This window comes from Entelurus aequoreus, unplaced genomic scaffold (genome assembly GCF_033978785.1).
Source record: "Entelurus aequoreus isolate RoL-2023_Sb unplaced genomic scaffold, RoL_Eaeq_v1.1 HiC_scaffold_32, whole genome shotgun sequence".
NCBI lineage: Eukaryota > Metazoa > Chordata > Actinopteri > Syngnathiformes > Syngnathidae > Entelurus > Entelurus aequoreus.
In genome coordinates this window covers 422316-442867 of record NW_026907964.1, presented here as the reverse complement: position 1 = coordinate 442867, position 20552 = coordinate 422316, and the positions used below count along the sequence as shown (strand labels likewise).

General features: G+C 38.6%; 1 protein-coding gene across 4 annotated transcripts in view; it reads left to right on the top strand.

The window, feature by feature from the left end:
- The first annotated feature begins 1021 nt into the window (after window positions 1-1021).
- LOC133645293 (uncharacterized) overlaps window positions 1022-20552 on the top strand; it is a 320492-nt gene continuing 300961 nt past the window's right edge. Inside the window, exons 1-4 of one of the 4 annotated variants that reach the window (XM_062040175.1) lie at window positions 1022-1361; window positions 5443-5567; window positions 9637-9733; window positions 9805-9928. In XM_062040175.1, the coding sequence (XP_061896159.1) occupies window positions 5537-5567; window positions 9637-9733; window positions 9805-9928 (252 nt within the window). In that variant the 5' untranslated portion in view covers window positions 1022-1361; window positions 5443-5536. Of the gene's footprint in view, window positions 1366-5442; window positions 5568-9229; window positions 9734-9804; window positions 9929-20552 lie in introns of those variants that run through there. The other 3 variants (XM_062040174.1, XR_009824962.1, XM_062040176.1) reach the window with 3 other exon arrangements.

Below are 20552 nucleotides of genomic sequence, written 5' to 3'. Positions count from 1 at the left end.
GGGGACTCCACAGCTCACTGAGAGGGGGGGGGGGGGGGGGACACGGTGCCGTTCACCTCTACCACCTGTTTCCTCCCCTCCAAGTAGGATTGCATCCAGCTCCATGAGGTTTTGTTAAATCCGATTGCTCTGAGCTTATCCAACAGTATCTGTTAGTCTGTCTCTACCCCCCTCGGTGAAGCCACATCCGGTGGTCCATGTATCCCAGAGTAAGCCTGTCTCCAGTTCTCCACTCTCTTCCCCTGACCCTACCCCTCTGGATAACGCTGACCCAGTTTGGACCGTCAAGGAGATCCTTGGGGTCCGTCGGCAAGGTAGGGGCCTGGTATTTTTGGTAGATTGGGAGGGTTATGGTCCAGAGGATAGATCCTGGGTGTCGGCCTCCTACCTTGCTGACCCCACCCTTCTGGAGGACTTCTATCAGGTCAGTGGATGACTAAGAGTGTATGAATAAAAATGCATGAATAAGAGTGTATGAATAAGAGTATATGAATAAGAGTGTATGACTAAGAGTGTATGAATAAGATTTATTCATGTATTTTATTATATAAAAATGGGAGCCATTACCTCCCTGCTTGGCACTCAGCATCAAGGGTTGGAATTGGGGGTTGAATCACCAAAATGATTCCCGGGCGCGGCCACCGCTGCTGCTCACTGCTCCCCTCACCTCCCTGGGGGTGATCAAGGGTGATGGTTCAAATGCAGAGAATAATTTCGCCACACCTAGTGTGTGTGTGTGTGACAATCATTGGCACTTTAACTGAACTTTTAATGATGTTATTCATATTATTCAGATTGAAAAGCTTAAGGGGCCGCATGTGGCCCCCGGACGTTCATCTGCCCAGGTCTGTGCTAAGGTGATCTCTAGAAGTGGTCGACACTCCATGTCAGTAGGTGGCGGTAATGCACACCAGAAGGTTGCTTGCCAACCTGCTATAAAAACAAAAGAAGAAGAAGAATATCCACACTTCCGGGTGGTGATGACGTCGCGTCGTGACGTCATATTTCACAATGGCAGAGCCCGCGGAAAGACCCCCTGGAGTCGACTCCATTTCCCAAGAAAAGATGTCAACAGCGCGACTTGTAACAATTATAAGGCCGAGGAGGGTTATTTGAACACACACCATTCAATTATTATAAATGAAAGTCACGTTTTTTAACCGCTCCGGTGTCGTCCCAGCGGAAGTGACGCTAGCACGTCATCAGAATACAACAGCTTGCTAGCTAACACGCCTCCTATCATGTCAGCGCTGTTATTTGTTCACATGTCATTCATTCCTTCTCATTTACATCAACACGACGAGAGAGACATTCTGCCGCTAGACGAAGGTCACCGAGCAGCGACGAAGTTTGCATTTTCGGTAGGTGAGTGTTCAATTGTCCTCCGAGAAAAGTTGCATGAAGTCATTCTATTCCACAGGTGAAAGTCATACACACATAATATGCTGGAAAAGTCCATTCATGTCAGCAATTAACTTCAAATGTCAAACTCATTTGTGATGTTAAAGGGAAAACAGTACTTAACTGTGCTTAAATGTATTTATATTATTCAAATGTGAATGATGCTGTATAATAGACTGTATTTATGTTATTGACATGTGAATAATGCTGTATAATCAGTGTTGGGACTAACGCGTTACAAAGTAACTAGTAGTCTAACGCCTTATTTTTTATATTCAGTAACTCAGTTACCGTTACTACATGATGCGTTACTGCGTTATTTGATGTCATTTCTTATGTAGTATCGGCTATTTAGAAGATCTGAGTGTGTTTTATTGGAGAGTTGCAGTGTCGTCCTTCTGAATGATTCCCGGGCGCGGCGCCGCTGCTGCCCACTGCTCCCCAAGGGGATGGCTCAAATGCAGAGGACACATTTCACCACGCCTAGTGTGTGTGTGTGTGTGACAATCATTGGTACTTTAACTTTAACTTCACTTCATTCTTCCTGTGTCACAACGGGGACAAGAGAAGAGGCGCTGTGTGTGTGTGTGTGTGTGTGTGGGTGTGTGTGTGTGCGTGCGTGTCTGTGTGTCTGTGTGTGTGTGGAGAGGGGTGGGGGGGGGGGGCGTGTCTGTTTACTTACAAGACATCATGGTGGAGCTGAAGCCGAGTTTCTTAACATGGAGATATTCTAGACTGACCATGTGTCTTCTTTTGCGGGGCTGTCCGGGCGGAGTTTCTTAAATGCCTCAAATGTCCGGCAGGGTTGCGTATATTTTCAATGTACGTTCAGGGTTAAGATGGGGTTAAAAACCAAACTAATTGTGCACACGCAGCAGCATTCGTGAGGGAGGGACAGAGAGAGCGAGGGAGTGGATTGATTGATTGAGACTTTTATTAATAGATTGCACAGTACAGTACATATTCCGTACAATTGACCACTAAATGGTAATACCCCAATAAGTTTTTCAACTTGTTTAAATCGGGGTCCACATTAATCAATTTATTTCAAACTGTCATTGCTCAAAACATAATATTGAATCAAAATCAATGTTATTATGAATTATTGACCTATCCAAGGTTCCCATTACTTCACATCCAATATTCCACTTTGAAAAATATTTTTGGTGGAAGATTTTGCATATTTTGTGTGTTTGCCATTAAAAACATAGTTTTGTTTGACAAAAAAGGGCGGAAAACAAACAGACAAAAAAACAACATAACTAAAACATTTTGAAACGAGGGATAGATCTGAAGTTGATGTAGACTCCAGAGATTTAAGCGTTAAATATAAAATGTTTGTATGCCCTGGCACACCATTATCATCATTTCATGACCCAAGCAAAACACTTTTTACACTTTTATACTGAAATAAATACACCTACAACTTATTCAATAAAAACATAGAAAAAACTACCAGCAGCGGTAAAGTTTAGATCCATGAAGGAAAGAAGAAAGTGAATGAATGTTTATAACTGAATACATTTACATATGTATACAAATTTGTTTTCTTTCTTTATTATTTTTTTTAATGAATTAAGTAACGTTTATGACAACCTTTTTCCAAAACACAATATATAATGTGAGATATAACAGGATAATGCATACGTTTATCTTTTTTGTTGTCAAAACGCTTACCAAAAAGTGGGACCCCAAAAATGTACTGTAGGACCCCATTTTTATGACTTGATGGGGTCCCTGGGACCCCATTTTGAAAATTCCTAGCGCTGATCAACAGATTGTATTATTCTCCAGTGCAATAACAGTACTTAAATGAAGGCTTGAAGGGCATTAATGGTAGCTTTAAAAAAAGAAGAAGAAGAAAACAAGTAACTAAATAGTTACTTTTCACAATAACGCATTACTTTTTGGTGTAAGTAACTGAGTTAGTAACTGAGTTGCTTTTGAAATAAAGTAACTAGTAACTGTAAGTAGTTACTGGTTTTCAGTAACTAACCCAACACTGTGCATAATAGACTGTATTTATATTATTCACATGTGAATAATGCTGTATAATAGACTGTATTTATATTATTCACATGTAAAAAAATACCTTAGTGTTTATTTTTATTGTGAGCGAACTGTGGTGCTGAATTTCCCCGAGGGATCAATAAAGTACTTTCTATTCTATTCTAAAAACATCCAAATCCATTGCTATTCTTTATATAAAGTAAGACGCATGCTGAATAAGAAATATCTGCACATGATTCCTTGAGTAATTCGATTACAAAATACATTCGAGGAATTGTTGCTGCCTCGAGGTGTCGTATATATTTTTTTTTACGGCATTTTGCCTGGTTCACTAAACAGTAGTCAAAGCTCACGTTTCGCACAGACTGTTTAGGTGTTGCACAGCGTGTTTACGTCACAGATCATCCCCCCTTGCACTGCACGACACCGCTCTTTTAAGTACGCTCCAGTTTAGAAAACGTTTAAACGGCACCGTATGATAATCATCAAAAACGCACGAGAGACAAGAACTTTGTTTATGCGGTCACACCACACAGCACATAGGGCTGTGAGCGCACCTGTTTTTATTAGCACATACACATTTTTAGCTGTGCGTGTCAGCCTTCAATAATGAAAACAGGCGTTTAGGAAATAAGACGATTAGGCCAACCACAATAATTGAGGGCACATCTTAACGTGTATAATTAAACAAAATGATGATTTATTCGATTAATCGATCGGGATATTCGATAGAATACTCGATTACTAAAATATTCGATAGCTGCAGCTGTAGTTATATTATTCTTTTATTTTTCCATATCTAACATACTGTGTTGAACTTTGGGGAAATGTTTATAGAACAAACACAGGCTCAATAATTCAACTTGAAAAAAGGGTCATTAGAATAATACACAAGGCTGGCTACGATGAACCTACCAATCCATTATTCGTAAGTTCTAATGTAGAGGTGTCAAACTCATTTTAGATCGGGGGCCACATGGACAAAAATCTACTCCCAAGTGGGCCGGACTGGTAAAATCAAGGCACGATAACTTAAGAATAAAGACAACTTCAGATTGTTTGTTTTTTTCTTTGTTAAAAATAGAGCAAGCACATTCTGAAAATGTACAAATCATAATGTTGTTGTTTTTTTTTTTACACTTACATGTTGCGGTTAATAGTATTCTACCTTTATTTGTCGATATGTATACTTTCTGATTAAATGATGTAATAATGTTCATCAGTCAACTCATTGGTGTTCATTTTTAATCTATTAAGATCAAAGAATAATATGTTATTTAAATGGAGGCTTCTCACATGATGAGATAACTTCTGGAAATGACTGGCTCATAAGGGTCAAAGGTATAAATGTGTGTGTCCAAGTTAAAGGAAAAGGCAGGCTGTCTTCTTCTAATGGATTTATTACAATCTTTACAAGCTGGGTAACGTTTGCTGTGGTCTGGAACAACATGGCGCACAAACAACTATCAGAAATGCAGCCAATATTACGTACAGATAATGTGTCATGAGACATGCAAATATAAATGAAATGCACAGAGGACATAAGTAAAGGAAATTAAATGAGCTCAAATATTCCTACAAACGAGTCATAATGATGCAATATGTACATACAGCTAGCTTAAATAGCATGTTAGCATTGATTAGCTTGCAGTCATGCTCTGACCAAATATGCCTGATTAGCACTCCAACAAGTCAATAACATCAACAAAGCTCACCTTTTGTGCATTCGCGCACAGCGTAGAACGTTTGGTGGACAAAATGAGACAAAGAAGAAGTGGCATAAAACACGTGTTTCTGTGGCAGCGTCGGAGAAAGTTGTACATGTAAACAAACAACAATGAGTTCAAGGATCGCTGAAATGAGTAGGACAAAACAGTGCTTGCTAAATCCTCTCATCAGTGAAGCATGTTGAACATAAACAGTGGGACTTCTAACAAGTAGGAAGGTTTGTGTCATGTTTGTTCTCCTACAGAAAATATATTACAATAAAAATGTTCTTCATCTTTTTCCATTTTCACACATCTCTGAAAGAGGTCCAGGGAGCCACGAGGGCGGTGCTAAAGAGACGCGGGTTGCTGACCCCCGGCCTACACCCGAGACTGGCCGCCAGTTCATCACAGGACACATGAACAAGCCTTCGCCCTCAAATCAGAGAAGTATTCATTTACTCTAACATGATTTTTATTCAGTTCAATGCATTTATTGTCATTGTCATAGTGAATAACACACACACTGCATAGTAACCATGTAGCAAAAATGTGTTAGGTGGTGCAATCCTGACCCATGAAACGCGTAAACACAAAGGGTGCCACGAACGATGCACAAAATTCACAGTCTGGTATGGATCGGTACTTGAGCGGCGCCGTTCCATACATTTTTTCAATACCCAAAAGAGGGAAATGTTCATGCCTTTTTTTTAACTTGTGGTTTATTGAAATTGTCGTTGTCCACGACAGAAAACGGTCGGCAAGGCGAGTTTATTTACAGAGCACAGTTCGTACTACAGGCAGGCCAGTCTAGTACCCGCACTCTTTTACTACGAAGCCACGCTGTTGTAACACGTGCAGAATGTGGCTCTTACTGAAATAAGCAGGGGCGGCCATGAAAAAGACGTCGCTTGGATGGCAACTTTTGTTGCTCCAAAACCTGTATGTACCTTTCAGCATTAATGGTGCCTTCACAAACGTGTAAGTTACCCACTAATACACCCCCATATCATCAATCTTTATTGCAGACCTTCAGATCCATTTAAACATATAAAAACAGAATATAATACATTAAAAAACAAAACAATAAAAACATACATTAAAAACAAAACAAAACAAGTTTTCCATACAATTACAGACGCTGGATTTTCAACTTTGCGCCTAGAACAATCCGGATGGTTCTTTTCCTCTTTGGACCGGAGGACACGACGTCCACAGTTTCCAAAAACAATTTGAAATGTGGACTTGTCAGACCACAGAACACTTTTCCAGTTTGCATCAGTACATCTTAGATGAGCTCGGGCCGAGCGAAGCCGGCGGCGTTTCTGGGTGTTGTTGATAAATGGCATTCGCTTTGCATTGTAGAGTTTTAACTTGCACTTACAGATGTAGCGACCAACTGTAGTTACTGACAGTGGTTTTCTGAAGTGTTCCTGAGTCCATGTGGTGATATCCTTTACACACTGATGTCGCTTTTTGATGCAGTACCAACACAAATACAACTTTGAAACTACGTGCTTTCTGAGAAGATTACCGTAGTAACTAGTATATCATGCAAAAGCGCAGATTCCAACCAATCAGTCCATCTTAGATGAGCTCGGGCCGAGCGAAGCCAGCGGCGTTTCTGGGTGTTGTTGCATTTATCAACAACACCCAGAAACGCAGAGTTTTGAGGACGAAAATGAATTGATACCATTTTAGAATAAGGCTGTAACATAGCAAAATGTGGCAAAAAATGAAGCGCTGTGAATACTTTCCGGATGCAGTGTACAGTATAAAGGGCAGATCAATAGAAGTGATAATTAGACGTTGCAGTTCATGGGTGGGATGTGAGAGAGGGTCACTGCCTGAGGATACAGACGAGCTGTTGGCAAGTTGTCCTGGCACGTATAGACCTGTTCCTTCTACCTGAGGGCCGCAGGTGAGGAGCAGGGTGTTGTTGGTCACGCAGGATGCTGTGCACTCGCCTCAGACAGCAGGTAGTGTAGACTGTGCCCATCTCTGGAAGACTTGATTGTTTTCCAGCTGTTTTAATCACCGATTAGAGAGTCTGCTGTCATGGCACACTTCTAAAAGCTCACTCTTACACTAGGAAGCGGAGTCATTCATTGCGCTTTACCTGACACATGAAACGTGACAAATACGATCGCTGAGATGAAACGGATCAGGCCCGTGAACAGGTTCTATCCGGATGAATTTGCTAAGTATACAAATGAGCTGAAATTTTTGTATGAAAGAAACTGCTGTTTTAAATGTGTCCACTAGATGTGGCAATGGCAATTCTTTGTATCTTTGTAGATGATGCTACATACAGGATGTACAAAAAAAATAAAACACATGATGTTAGTGCAACAGTCGAAGAAAATTAGCAAACTACATAAATAACATCCTGTAATTTGATTTTGATATTTTTTTTTTTATCTTGTTAGATTGAAAATGAACACCAATGAGTTGACTGATGAACATTATCACGTCATTTATTCAGAAAGTATAAATAACGACAATTAAAGGTAGAACACTATTAACTGCAACATGTAAGTGTAAAAAAACAACATGATTTGTTTATTTTTGAGAAATTCTATTTTTAAACAAAGAAAACAATCTGAAGTTGTCTTTATTTTGAAGTTATCGTGCCGTGATTTTACCAGTCCGGCCCACTTGGGAGTAGATTTTTCTCAATGTGGCCCCCGATCTAAAATGAGTTTGACACCTCTGGCCTAGATAAATTGGTAAACATCCTCACAAATATTGATATAAAGCAGGGGTGGGCAATTAATTTTCACCGGGGGCCGCATAAGCAACCCGAGCACTGCTGGAGGGCCACACGACAATATTTCAATTAAATTTTGCTCAATATTATTTTTGATATACCATAAGATAAATAATAATGATGATAATAATTAATAATAATAATAATAATAATAATTTCATTTAACCTAACTTAACTTTATACAAAAGCAGATTGCTTTTTAAGGTCACTTTATCCTGCATTATCCAACATTTTTCCCCATCAGATTTGGACAACCATCTGTTGTTAAAAATAGTTTTTAATCATATCTATTCTATATTGTTTTTTATATTGGTTTTATATGTAATTGTTTTTTTCTTTTTATTCAGTCATTGGTGGAGCTAAGGATAATATTTGAATATTGTTTGTAATATTGTTGTGCAGCACTTTGGAAACATTTTGCTGTTTAAATGTGCTATATAAATAAAGTGGATTGGATTGTCACACCTGCCAGCTTGTCCCAACACGCATTTACCTCTGTGAACAAGTCATTACCTGTGGTTGTCTCTTTAATTGACTGCATCAGAGCTCTCATCCAAAGTTAGCGAAAAACAGTCCTGTCTCCGGGCATTATCAGCGCAACAAAGTCCAATAAGCACTCCTTAATAAACTCCGTCAGAAAACGCCTTACTTTTTCTGGCGCTTTTGTGAGAAATGACGAAACTTGTCCTGACGGCTGCATCTCTGGGGGTGTGAAATATGGCACAAAGTCATTGTTGGGTTTGCAGTTTTACCATCAACGCATCAGCCTCCCTTGCGCGCGCTTCATCAGACACATCCCGGTATTTTCCCTCGTGTTTCTTCGTGTAGTGGCGATTAAAATGATATTTAAACACAGCAACCTGTGTACCACACATTAAGCACACGGCTTTACCATTAATTTATGTAAAGAAATACTTGGCAGTCCATCTCTTGTTGGAAACACGCCATTCCTCATCAACTTTTCTTTTTTTAGCGTCTCATCACTTGTCTCTATGCACCTTCACTCACAGGTTCCCTCCGGACATACGGCATAAATAACACATTTCAAAATAAAAGCAGCACAGTTGTATTGCGCGCACGACATAGATGTTTTTTAAACTTTATTTTGTAATTTGTAATTGCGCCGTTCAATTCACTCACAATCGCACACACGTCCACACGGAAGTAATACAAATAACGCTTTTCAAAACAAAAGCAGCACTGTTGTATTGCACACTCGACATAGATACTTTTTAAAATTTATTTTGTAATTTATGATTGGCCTCACGCGGGCCGGACAGGGATGCGCAAAGGGCCGGATGCGGCCCGCGGGCCGTACAATGCCCAGGTCTGATATAAAGCATTACCGTATTTTCCGGACCATAGGGCACACCGGATTATAAGGAGCACTGCCGATGAATGGTCTATTTTTGATCTTTTTTTCATATATAAGGCGCACCGGATTATAAGGCGCATTAAAGGAGTCATAATATATATATTTTTTTCTAAATGTAAAAGACTTCCTTGGGGTCTGCATAACATGTAATGGTGGTTCTTTGCTCAAAATGTTGCATAGATGATGTTTTACACATCATCTTCAAGCCGCTTCCGGGTGCGCCGTTTTGTGGGCGGTCTTATTTACGTGGCTCACCTTCGGCAGCGTCTTCTCCCCGTCATCTTTGTTGTGAAGTGTCAAAAGATGGAGCTAACTGTTTTAATGACATTCAGACTTTACTTCAATCAATAACGGAGCAGCATCTCCTCATCCAGAAACAACAACACCAGAAATGTGTCCCGTGAAAAACCGTCCGACCAGAACTCTAATAACTAAAGTTCCTTGGGTGAATAATGGTAACTCACTACACCGGTATGTTTTAGGGCTTTCATGGCGAGTTTACAGACTGAAATAAGTAATAACTTTACACTGCTTTTTATTAGAAATGGCAACAGCAGAGGATGGATGTCCCATAACAAGAAGGTGGAGAAAAAGAAGAAGCTTATCGACTACGGTGTCGGCACGGACTACAAAGGCGGACCTGCACAAATTTTCAGGTACCAGAAGGTAAGAAAAGTTTCGTTTGCATAATATTGCGAAACAAAACACCAGAAAATATGTCTTACCTTATACACACAGCATAATAATACTCCTATGTTGAAGCACAGTACAATCCATCAAGCGGTGCAGTTTCATAGCTGACCAAAGTCCTACTAAAACATTTTGATAGATTTTTTAGCGCCGTGTGTAATGTTCTATATTTTCAATGGAGCATATACAATGTTGGTGTTGTTTACTTGAGTCATTTTGCGGTCTACACGAAATCAAATCAAATCAATAATGGAGCAGCATCTCCTCATCCGGAAACAACCACACCGGAAATGTGTCCCGTGAAAAACCGTTCAACCGGAACTCTCTAATAACTAAACTTCCTTGGGTGAATAATGTAAACTCACTACACCGGTATGTTTTAGCGCTTTCATGGCAAGTTTACTGACAGATATAAGTGAGAACTTGACACTACTTTATATTAGAAATGGCAACAGCGGAGGATGAATGTCACATAACAAGAAGATAGAGAAAAAGAAGAAGCTTATTAACTACAAAGGCGGACACACAATTTTTCAGGACTCATGCAGATCCCAAATACAGATCAGCAGGTACCAGAAGTTAAGAAAAGTTGCATAATATTGCGAAACAAAACGCCAGATAATGTCTTACCTTATACACACACCATAATAATAGTGGTATGTTTAATGCGCCGACAATCCTTCAAGCGGTGCGGCTTCATAGCTGACCAAAGTCGTGCTAAAACATTTTGATAGATTTTGGAGCGCCGTGTCTAATGTTCTATATTTTCAACGGAACATTTAAAATGTTGCTGTTGTTTACTTAAAAGCCATCATAGTGCAGGCTACACGTATCTCTTATGTTTGACTGCCATCTACTGCTCACACTTATAATTACACCATGTACCAAATAAAATAGCCTCGAGGTGGGTAAGCTCAACCAAACTTGTTCATTACATTAGGCGCAACTGTGTAAGGGGCACTGAGAAATAAAAAAGGATTTTAAATGCGCCTTATAGTCCGGAAATTACGGTAAACGCATTGGCCAAAAAGTGCATTGTGTGTCCTCGCCGCGATCTATTTTACATTGTTGAAATGTCGGCAAAGCAAATGTGAGTATGTGAAGAACGAACCTGGAGTGAAACAGCGCACAATTCAACGTCAAGTTCGGTCTCGATACCTTTCATCTTTACCATGGAAAAAAGGACGTACGCCAGGTTTTTGTGCATAAGCACAACATAACACGAGGCCCCTGCTGAATTGGGATCTGGTCACCCTTAGATATAGAGCAGTGGGAAAAGTGGAAGTTTGCCTGCTAACTCTCACATGCTGTGTGATTTGAGAATAACATCAAAAAAGTCCACAATCCAATTTCACAGTGTGATGTTCAGTCAAAGGTCGTGCACTTTGGATCCTATTAAAAGTTCAAATGGACCGAGAGCACCCTCGCATAATGTAGGTGCACGGTGGTGATGATGGCGGTGGCAAATTAATATGTACAGTACAGTACATTATTACCTTTTTAACACTAAATTACAAAAAAAAATGTTTTGCTAAAATGTCGTAAGGGGGGACCCTGTCGTAAAAATTCCAAAAAACAGACTTGCTTCAGCAGCACAATTCTGGTGCTGTAGTTGTAGGAGATGTCTCAAAACGTCATCAGGAGTCCCTACAAAACCTAAAAATGGCATAAAATGCTTTTTTTGGGAAAACTTTTTTTTTACAAAAAAAAATTCAAAAAACGGACTTGCTTCAGCAGCACAATTCTGGTGCTGTAGTTGTAGGAGATGTCTCAAAACGTCATCAGGAGTCCCGACTAAACCCGTAAATGTAAGAAAATGTAAGAAAATGCATTTTTTACGAAAAACATTTTTTGCTAAAATGTCGTAAGGGGGGACCCTGTCGTAAAAATTCCAAAAAACGGACTTGATTCAGCAGCACAATTCTGGTGCTGTAGTTGTAGGAGATGTCTCAAAACGTCATCAGGAGTCCCTACAAAACATAAAAATGGCATAAAATGCTTTTTTTGGGAAAACTTTTTTTACAAAAAAAAATTCAAAAAACGGACTTGTTTGAGCAGCACAATTCTGGTGCTGTAGTTGTAGGAGATGTCTCAAAACGTCATCAGGAGTCCCGACTAAACCCGTAAATGTAAGAAAATGCATTTTTTAAGAAAAACATTTTTTGCTAAAATGTCGTAAGGGGGGACCCTGTCGTAAAAATGCCAAAAAACGGACTTGCTTCAGCAGTACAATTCTGGTGCTGTAGTTGTAGGAGATGTCTCAAAACGTCATCAGGAGTCCCTACAAAACCTAAAAATGGTATAAAATGCTTTTTTTGGGAAAACTTTTTTTTTACAAAAAAAAATTCAAAAAACAGACTTGCTTCAGCAGCACAATTCTGGTGCTGTAGTTGTAGGAGATGTCTCAAAACGTCATCAGGAGTCCCGACTAAACCCGTAAATGTAAGAAAATGCATTTTTTAAGAAAAACATTTTTTGCTAAAATGTCGTAAGGGGGGAGGGACCCTGTCGTAAAAATGCCAAAAAACGGACTTGCTTCAGCAGTACAATTCTGGTGCTGTATTTGTAGGAGATGTCTCAAAACGTCATCAGGAGTCCCTACAAAACCTAAAAATGGCATGAAATGCTTTTTTTGGGAAAACTTTTTTTTTACAAAAAAAAATTCAAAAAACGGACTTGTTTGAGCAGCACAATTCTGGTGCTGTAGTTGTAGGAGATGTCTCAAAACGTCATCAGGAGTCCAGACTAAACCCGTAAATGTAAGAAAATGTAAGAAAATGCATTTTTTAAGAAAAACATTTTTTGCTAAAATGTCGTAAGGGGGGACCCTGTCGTAAAAATGCCAAAAAACGGACTTGCTTCAGCAGTACAATTCTGGTGCTGTAGTTGTAGGAGATGTCTCAAAACGTCATCAGGAGTCCTGACTAAACCCGTAAATGTAAGAATGGGTAAGAAAATGCATTTTTTAAGAAAAACATTTTTTGCTAAAATGTCGTAAGGGGGGACCCTGTCGTAAAAATGCCAAAAAACGGACTTGATTCAGCAGCACAATTCTGGTGCTGTAGTTGTAGGACATGTCTCAAAACGTCATCAGGAGTCCCTACAAAACCTAAAAATGGCATAAAATGCTTTTTTTGGGGAAAAAAAATTCAAAAAACGGACTTGTTTGAGCAGCACAATTCTGGTGCTGTAGTTGTAGGAGATGTCTCAAAACGTCATCAGGAGTCCCGACTAAACCCGTAAATGTAAGGAAATGTAAGAAAATGCATTTTTTAAGAAAAACATTTTTTGCTAAAATGTCGTAAAAATTCCGAAAAACGGACTTGATTCAGCAGCACAATTCTGGTGCTGTAGTTGTAGGAGATGTCTCAAAACGTCATCAGGAGTCCCGACTAAACCCGTAAATGTAAGAAAATGCATTTTTTAAGAAAAACATTTTTTGCTAAAATGTCGTAAGGGGGGACCCTGTCGTAAAAATGCCAAAAAACGGACTTGCTTCAGCAGTACAATTCTGGTGCTGTAGTTGTAGGAGATGTCTCAAAACGTCATCAGGAGTCCCTACAAAACCTAAAAATGGCATAAAATGCTTTTTTTGGGAAAACTTTTTTTTTACAAAAAAAAATTCAAAAAACGGACTTGCTTCAGCAGTACAATTCTGGTGCTGTAGTTGTAGGAGATGTCTTAAAACGTCATCAGGAGTCCCTACAAAACCTAAAAATGGCATAAAATGCTTTTTTTGGGAAACTTTTTTTTTACAAAAAAAAATTCAAAAAACGGACTTGCTTCAGCAGCACAATTCTGGTGCTGTAGTTGTAGGAGATGTCTCAAAACGTCATCAGGAGTCCCGACTAAACCCGTAAATGTAAGAAAATGTAAGAAAATGCATTTTTTAAGAAAAACATTTTTTGCTAAAATGTCGTAAGGGGGGACCCTGTCGTAAAAATTCCAAAAAACGGACTTGATTCAGCAGCACAATTCTGGTGCTGTAGTTGTAGGAGATGTCTTAAAACGTCATCAGGAGTCCCTACAAAACCTAAAAATGGCATAAAATGCTTTTTTTGGGAAAACTTTTTTTTTACAAAAAAAAATTCAAAAAACGGACTTGCTTCAGCAGCACAATTCTGGTGCTGTAGTTGTAGGAGATGTCTCAAAACGTCATCAGGAGTCCCGACTAAACCCGTAAATGTAAGAAAATGTAAGAAAATGCATTTTTTAAGAAAAACATTTTTTGCTAAAATGTCGTAAGGGGGGACCCTGTCGTAAAAATTCCAAAAAACGGACTTGCTTCAGCAGCACAATTCTGGTGCTGTAGTTGTAGGAGATGTCTCAAAACGTCATCAGGAGTCCCGACTAAACCCGTAAATGTAAGAAAATGCATTTTTTAAGAAAAACATTTTTTGCTAAAATGTCGTAAGGGGGGACCCTGTCGTAAAAATGCCAAAAAACGGACTTGCTTCAGCAGTACAATTCTGGTGCTGTAGTTGTAGGAGATGTCTTAAAACGTCATCAGGAGTCCCTACAAAACCTAAAAATGGCATAAAATGCTTTTTTTGGGAAAACTTTTTTTTTACAAAAAAAAATTCAAAAAACAGACTTGCTTCAGCAGCACAATTCTGGTGCTGTAGTTGTAGGAGATGTCTCAAAACGTCATCAGGAGTCCCGACTAAACCCGTAAATGTAAGAAAATGCATTTTTTACGAAAAACATTTTTTGCTAAAATGTCGTAAGGGGGGATGTCGTAAAAATTCCAAAAAACGGACTTGATTCAGCAGCACAATTCTGGTGCTGTAGTTGTAGGAGATGTCTTAAAACGTCATCAGGAGTCCCTACAAAACCTAAAAATGGCATAAAATGCTTTTTTTGGGATAACTTTTTTTTTACAAAAAAAAATTCAAAAAACTGACTTGTTTGAGCAGCACAATTCTGGTGCTGTAGTTGTAGGAGATGTCTCAAAACGTCATCAGGAGTCCCGACTAAACCCAGAAATGTAAGAAAATGCATTTTTTAAGAAAAACATTTTTTGCTAAAATGTCGTAAGGGGGGACCCTGTCGTAAAAATGCCAAAAAACGGACTTGCTTCAGCAGTACAATTCTGGTGCTGTAGTTGTAGGAGATGTCTCAAAACGTCATCAGGAGTCCCTACAAAACCTAAAAATGGCATAAAATGCTTTTTTTGGGAAAACTTTTTTTTTACAAAAAAAAATTCAAAAAACAGACTTGCTTCAGCAGCACAATTCTGGTGCTGTAGTTGGAGGAGATGTCTCAAAACGTCATCAGGAGTCCCGACTAAACCCGTAAATGTAAGAAAATGTAAGAAAATGCATTTTTTAAGAAAAACATTTTTTGCTAAAATGTCGTAAGGGGGGAGGGACCCTGTCGTAAAAATGCCAAAAAACGGACTTGCTTCAGCAGCACAATTCTGGTGCTGTAGTTGTAGGAGATGTCTCAAAACGTCATCAGGAGTCCCGACTAAACCCGTAAATGTAAGAAAATGCATTTTTTACGAAAAACATTTTTTGCTAAAATGTCGTAAGGGGGGGACCCTGTCGTAAAAATTCCAAAAAACTGACTTGATTCAGCAGCACAATTCTGGTGCTGTAGTTGTAGGAGATGTCTTAAAACGTCATCAGGAGTCCCTACAAAACCTAAAAATGGCATAAAATGCTTTTTTTGGGAAAACTTTTTTTTTACAAAAAAAAATTCAAAAAACGGACTTGTTTGAGCAGCACAATTCTGGTGCTGTAGTTGTAGGAGATGTCTCAAAACGTCATCAGGAGTCCCGACTAAACCCGTAAGTGTAAGAAAATGCATTTTTTACGAAAAACATTTTTTGCTAAAATGTCGTAAGGGGGGACCCTGTCGTAAAAATTCCAAAAAACGGACTTGCTTCAGCAGCACAATTCTGGTGCTGTAGTTGTAGGAGATGTCTCAAAACGTCATCAGGAGTCCCGACTAAACCCGTAAATGTAAGAAAATGTAAGAAAATGCATTTTTTAAGAAAAAATGTTTTTGCTAAAATGTCGTAAGGGGGGACCCTGCCGTAAAAATTCCAAAAAACGGACTTGATTCAGCAGCACAATTCTGGTGCTGTAGTTGTAGGAGATGTCTTAAAACGTCATCAGGAGTCCCTACAAAACCTAAAAATGGCATAAAATGCTTTTTTTGGGAAAACTTTTTTTTTACAAAAAAAATTTCAAAAAACGGACTTGTTTGAGCAGCACAATTCTGGTGCTGTAGTTGTAGGAGATGTCTCAAAACGTCATCAGGAGTCCCGACTAAACCCGTAAGTGTAAGAAAATGCATTTTTTACGAAAAACATTTTTTGCTAAAATGTCGTAAGGGGGGACCCTGTCGTAAAAATTCCAAAAAACGGACTTGCTTCAGCAGCACAATTCTGGTGCTGTAGTTGTAGGAGATGTCTCAAAACGTCATCAGGAGTCCCGACTAAACCCGTAAATGTAAGAAAATGTAAGAAAATGCATTTTTTAAGAAAAAATGTTTTTGCTAAAATGTCGTAAGGGGGGACCCTGCCGTAAAAATTCCAAAAAACGGACTTGATTCAGCAGCACAATTCTGGTGCTGTAGTTGTAGGAGATGTCTTAAAACGTCATCAGGAGTCCCTACAAAACCTAAAAATGGCATAAAATGCTTTTTTTGGGAAAACTTTTTTTTTACAAAAAAAATTTCAAAAAACGGACTTGTTTGAGCAGCACAATTCTGGTGCTGTAGTTGTAGGAGATGTCTCAAAACGTCATCAGGAGTCCCGACTAAACCCGTAAATGTAAGAAAATGTAAGAAAATGCATTTTTTAAGAAAAACATTTTTTGCTAAAATGTCGTAAAAATGCCAAAAAACGGACTTGCTTCAGCAGTACAATTCTGGTGCTGTAGTTGTAGGAGATGTCTCAAAACGTCATCAGGAGTCCCTACAAAACCTAAAAATGGCATAAAATGCTTTTTTTGGGAAAACTTTTTTTTTACAAAAAAAATTTCAAAAAACGGACTTGTTTGAGCAGCACAATTCTGGTGCTGTAGTTGTAGGAGATGTCTCAAAACGTCATCAGGAGTCCCGACTAAACCCGTAAATGTAAGAAAATGTAAGAAAATGCATTTTTTAAGAAAAATTTTTTTTGCTAAAATGTCGTAAGGGGGGACCCTGCCGTAAAAATTCCAAAAAACGGACTTGATTCAGCAGCACAATTCTGGTGCTGTAGTTGTAGGAGATGTCTTAAAACGTCATCAGGAGTCCCTACAAAACCTAAAAATGGCATAAAATGCTTTTTTTGGGAAAACTTTTTTTTTACAAAAAAAAATTCAAAAAACGGACTTGTTTGAGCAGCACAATTCTGGTGCTGTAGTTGTAGGAGATGTCTCAAAACGTCATCAGGAGTCCCGACTAAACCCGTAAATGTAAGAAAATGTAAGAAAATGCATTTTTTAAGAAAAAAAATTTTTGCTAAAATGTCGTAAGGGGGGACCCTGTCGTAAAAATTCCAAAAAACGGACTTGATTCAGCAGCACAATTCTGGTGCTGTAGTTGTAGGAGATGTCTTAAAACGTCATCAAGAGTCCCTACAAAACCTAAAAATGGCATAAAATGCTTTTTTTGGGAAAACGTTTTTTTTACCAAAAAAATTCAAAAAACTGACTTGTTTGAGCAGCACAATTCTGGTGCTGTAGTTGTAGGAGATGTCTCAAAACGTCATCAGGAGTCCCGACTAAACCCGTAAATGTAAGAAAATGTAAGAAAATGCATTTTTTAAGAAAAACATTTTTTGCTAAAATGTCGTAAGGGGGGACCCTGTCGTAAAAATGCCAAAAAACGGACTTGCTTCAGCAGTACAATTCTGGTGCTGTAGTTGTAGGAGATGTCTCAAAACGTCATCAGGAGTCCCTACAAAACCTAAAAATGGCATAAAATGCTTTTTTTGGGAAAACTTTTTTTTTACCAAAAAAAATTCAAAAAACAGACTTGCTTCAGCAGCACAATTCTGGTGCTGTAGTTGTAGGAGATGTCTCAAAACGTCATCAGGAGTCCCGACTAAACCCGTAAATGTAAGAAAATGTAAGAAAATGCATTTTTTAAGAAAACATTTTTTGCTAAAATGTCGTAAGGGGGGACCCTGTCGTAAAAATTCCAAAAAACGGACTTGATTCAGCAGCACAATTCTGGTGCTGTAGTTGTAGGAGATGTCTCAAAACGTCATCAGGAGTCCCTACAAAACCTAAAAATGGCATAAAATGCTTTTTTTGGGAAAACTTTTTTTTTACAAAAAAATTTTCAAAAAACAGACTTGCTTCAGCAGCACAATTCTGGTGCTGTAGTTGTAGGAGATGTCTCAAAACGTCATCAGGAGTCCCGACTAAACCCGTAAATGTAAGAAAATGCATTTTTTAAGAAAAACATTTTTTGCTAAAATGTCGTAAGGGGGGACCCTGTCGTAAAAATGCCAAAAAACGGACTTGCTTCAGCAGTACAATTCTGGTGCTGTAGTTGTAGGAAATGTCTCAAAACGTCATCAGGAGTCCCGACTAAACCCGTAAATGTAAGAAAATGTAAGAAAATGCATTTTTTACGAAAAACATTTTTTGCTAAAATGTCGTAAGGGGGGACCCTGTCGTAAAAATGCCAAAAAACGGACTTGATTCAGCAGCACAATTCTGGTGCTGTAGTTGTAGGAGATGTCTCAAAACGTCATCAGGAGTCCCTACAAAACCTAAAAATGGCATAAAATGCTTTTTTTGGGAAAACTTTTTTTACAAAAAAAAATTCAAAAAACGGACTTGTTTGAGCAGCACAATTCTGGTGCTGTAGTTGGAGGAGATGTCTCAAAACGTCATCAGGAGTCCATACTAAACCCCTAAATGTAAGAAAATGTAAGAAAATGCATTTTTTAAGAAAAACATTTTTTGCTAAAATGTCGTAAGGGGGGACCCTGTCGTAAAAATGCCAAAAAACGGACTTGCTTCAGCAGTACAATTCTGGTGCTGTAGTTGTAGGAGATGTCTCAAAACGTCATCAGGAGTCCCGACAAACCCGTAAATGTAAGAAAATGTAAGAAAATGCATTTTTTACGAAAAACATTTTTTGCTAAAATGTCGTAAGGGGGGACCCTGTCGTAAAAATTCCAAAAAACGGACTTGATTCAGCAGCACAATTCTGGTGCTGTAGTTGTAGGAGATGTCTTAAAACGTCACCAGGAGTCCCTACAAAACCTAAAAATGGCATAAAATGCTTTTTTTGGGAACACTTTTTTTTTACAAAAAAAAATTCAAAAAACAGACTTCCTTCAGCAGCACAATTCTGGTGCTGTAGTTGTAGGAGATGTCTCAAAACGTCATCAGGAGTCCCGACTAAACCCGTAAATGTAAGAAAATGTAAGAAAATGCATTTTTTAAGAAACATTTTTTTTGCTAAAATGTCGTAAGGGGGGAGACCCTGTCGTAAAAATTCCAAAAAACGGACTTGATTCAGCAGCACAATTCTGGTGCTGTAGTTGTAGGAGATGTCTTAAAACGTCATCAGGAGTCCCTACAAAACCTAAAAATGGCATAAAATGCTTTTTTTGGGAAAACTTTTTTTTTACAAAAAAAAATTCAAAAAACGGACTTGTTTCAGCAGCACAAATCTGGTGCTGTAGTTGTAGGAGATGTCTCAAAACGTCATCAGGAGTCCCGACTAAACCCGTAAATGTAAGAAAATGTAAGAAAATGCATTTTTTACGAAAACATTTTTTTGCTAAAATGTCGTAAGGGGGACCCTGTCGTAAAAATTCCAAAAAACGGACTTGATTCAGCAGCACAATTCTGGTGCTGTAGTTGTAGGAGATGTCTCAAAACGTCATCAGGAGTCCCGACTAAACCCGTAAATGTAAGGAAATGTAAGAAAATGCATTTTTTAAGAAAAACATTTTTTGCTAAAATGTCGTAAAAATGCCAAAAAACGGACTTGCTTCAGCAGTACAATTCTGGTGCTGTAGTTGTAGGAGATGTCTCAAAACGTCATCAGGAGTCCCTACAAAACCTAAAAATGGCATAAAATGCTTTTTTTGGGAAAACTTTTTTTTTACAAAAAAAATTTCAAAAAACGGACTTGTTTGAGCAGCACAATTCTGGTGCTGTAGTTGTAGGAGATGTCTCAAAACGTCATCAGGAGTCCCGACTAAACCCGTAAATGTAAGAAAATGTAAGAAAATGCATTTTTTAAGAAAAAATTTTTTTGCTAAAATGTCGTAAGGGGGGACCCTGCCGTAAAAATTCCAAAAAACGGACTTGATTCAGCAGCACAATTCTGGTGCTGTAGTTGTAGGAGATGTCTTAAAACGTCATCAGGAGTCCCTACAAAACCTAAAAATGGCATAAAATGCTTTTTTTGGGAAAACGTTTTTTTTACCAAAAAAAATTCAAAAAACGGACTTGTTTGAGCAGCACAATTCTGGTGCTGTAGTTGTAGGAGATGTCTCAAAACGTCATCAGGAGTCCCGACTAAACCCGTAAATGTAAGAAAATGCATTTTTTAAGAAAAACATTTTTTGCTAAAATGTCGTAAGGGAGGACCCTGTCGTAAAAATTCCAAAAAACGGACTTGATTCAGCAGCACA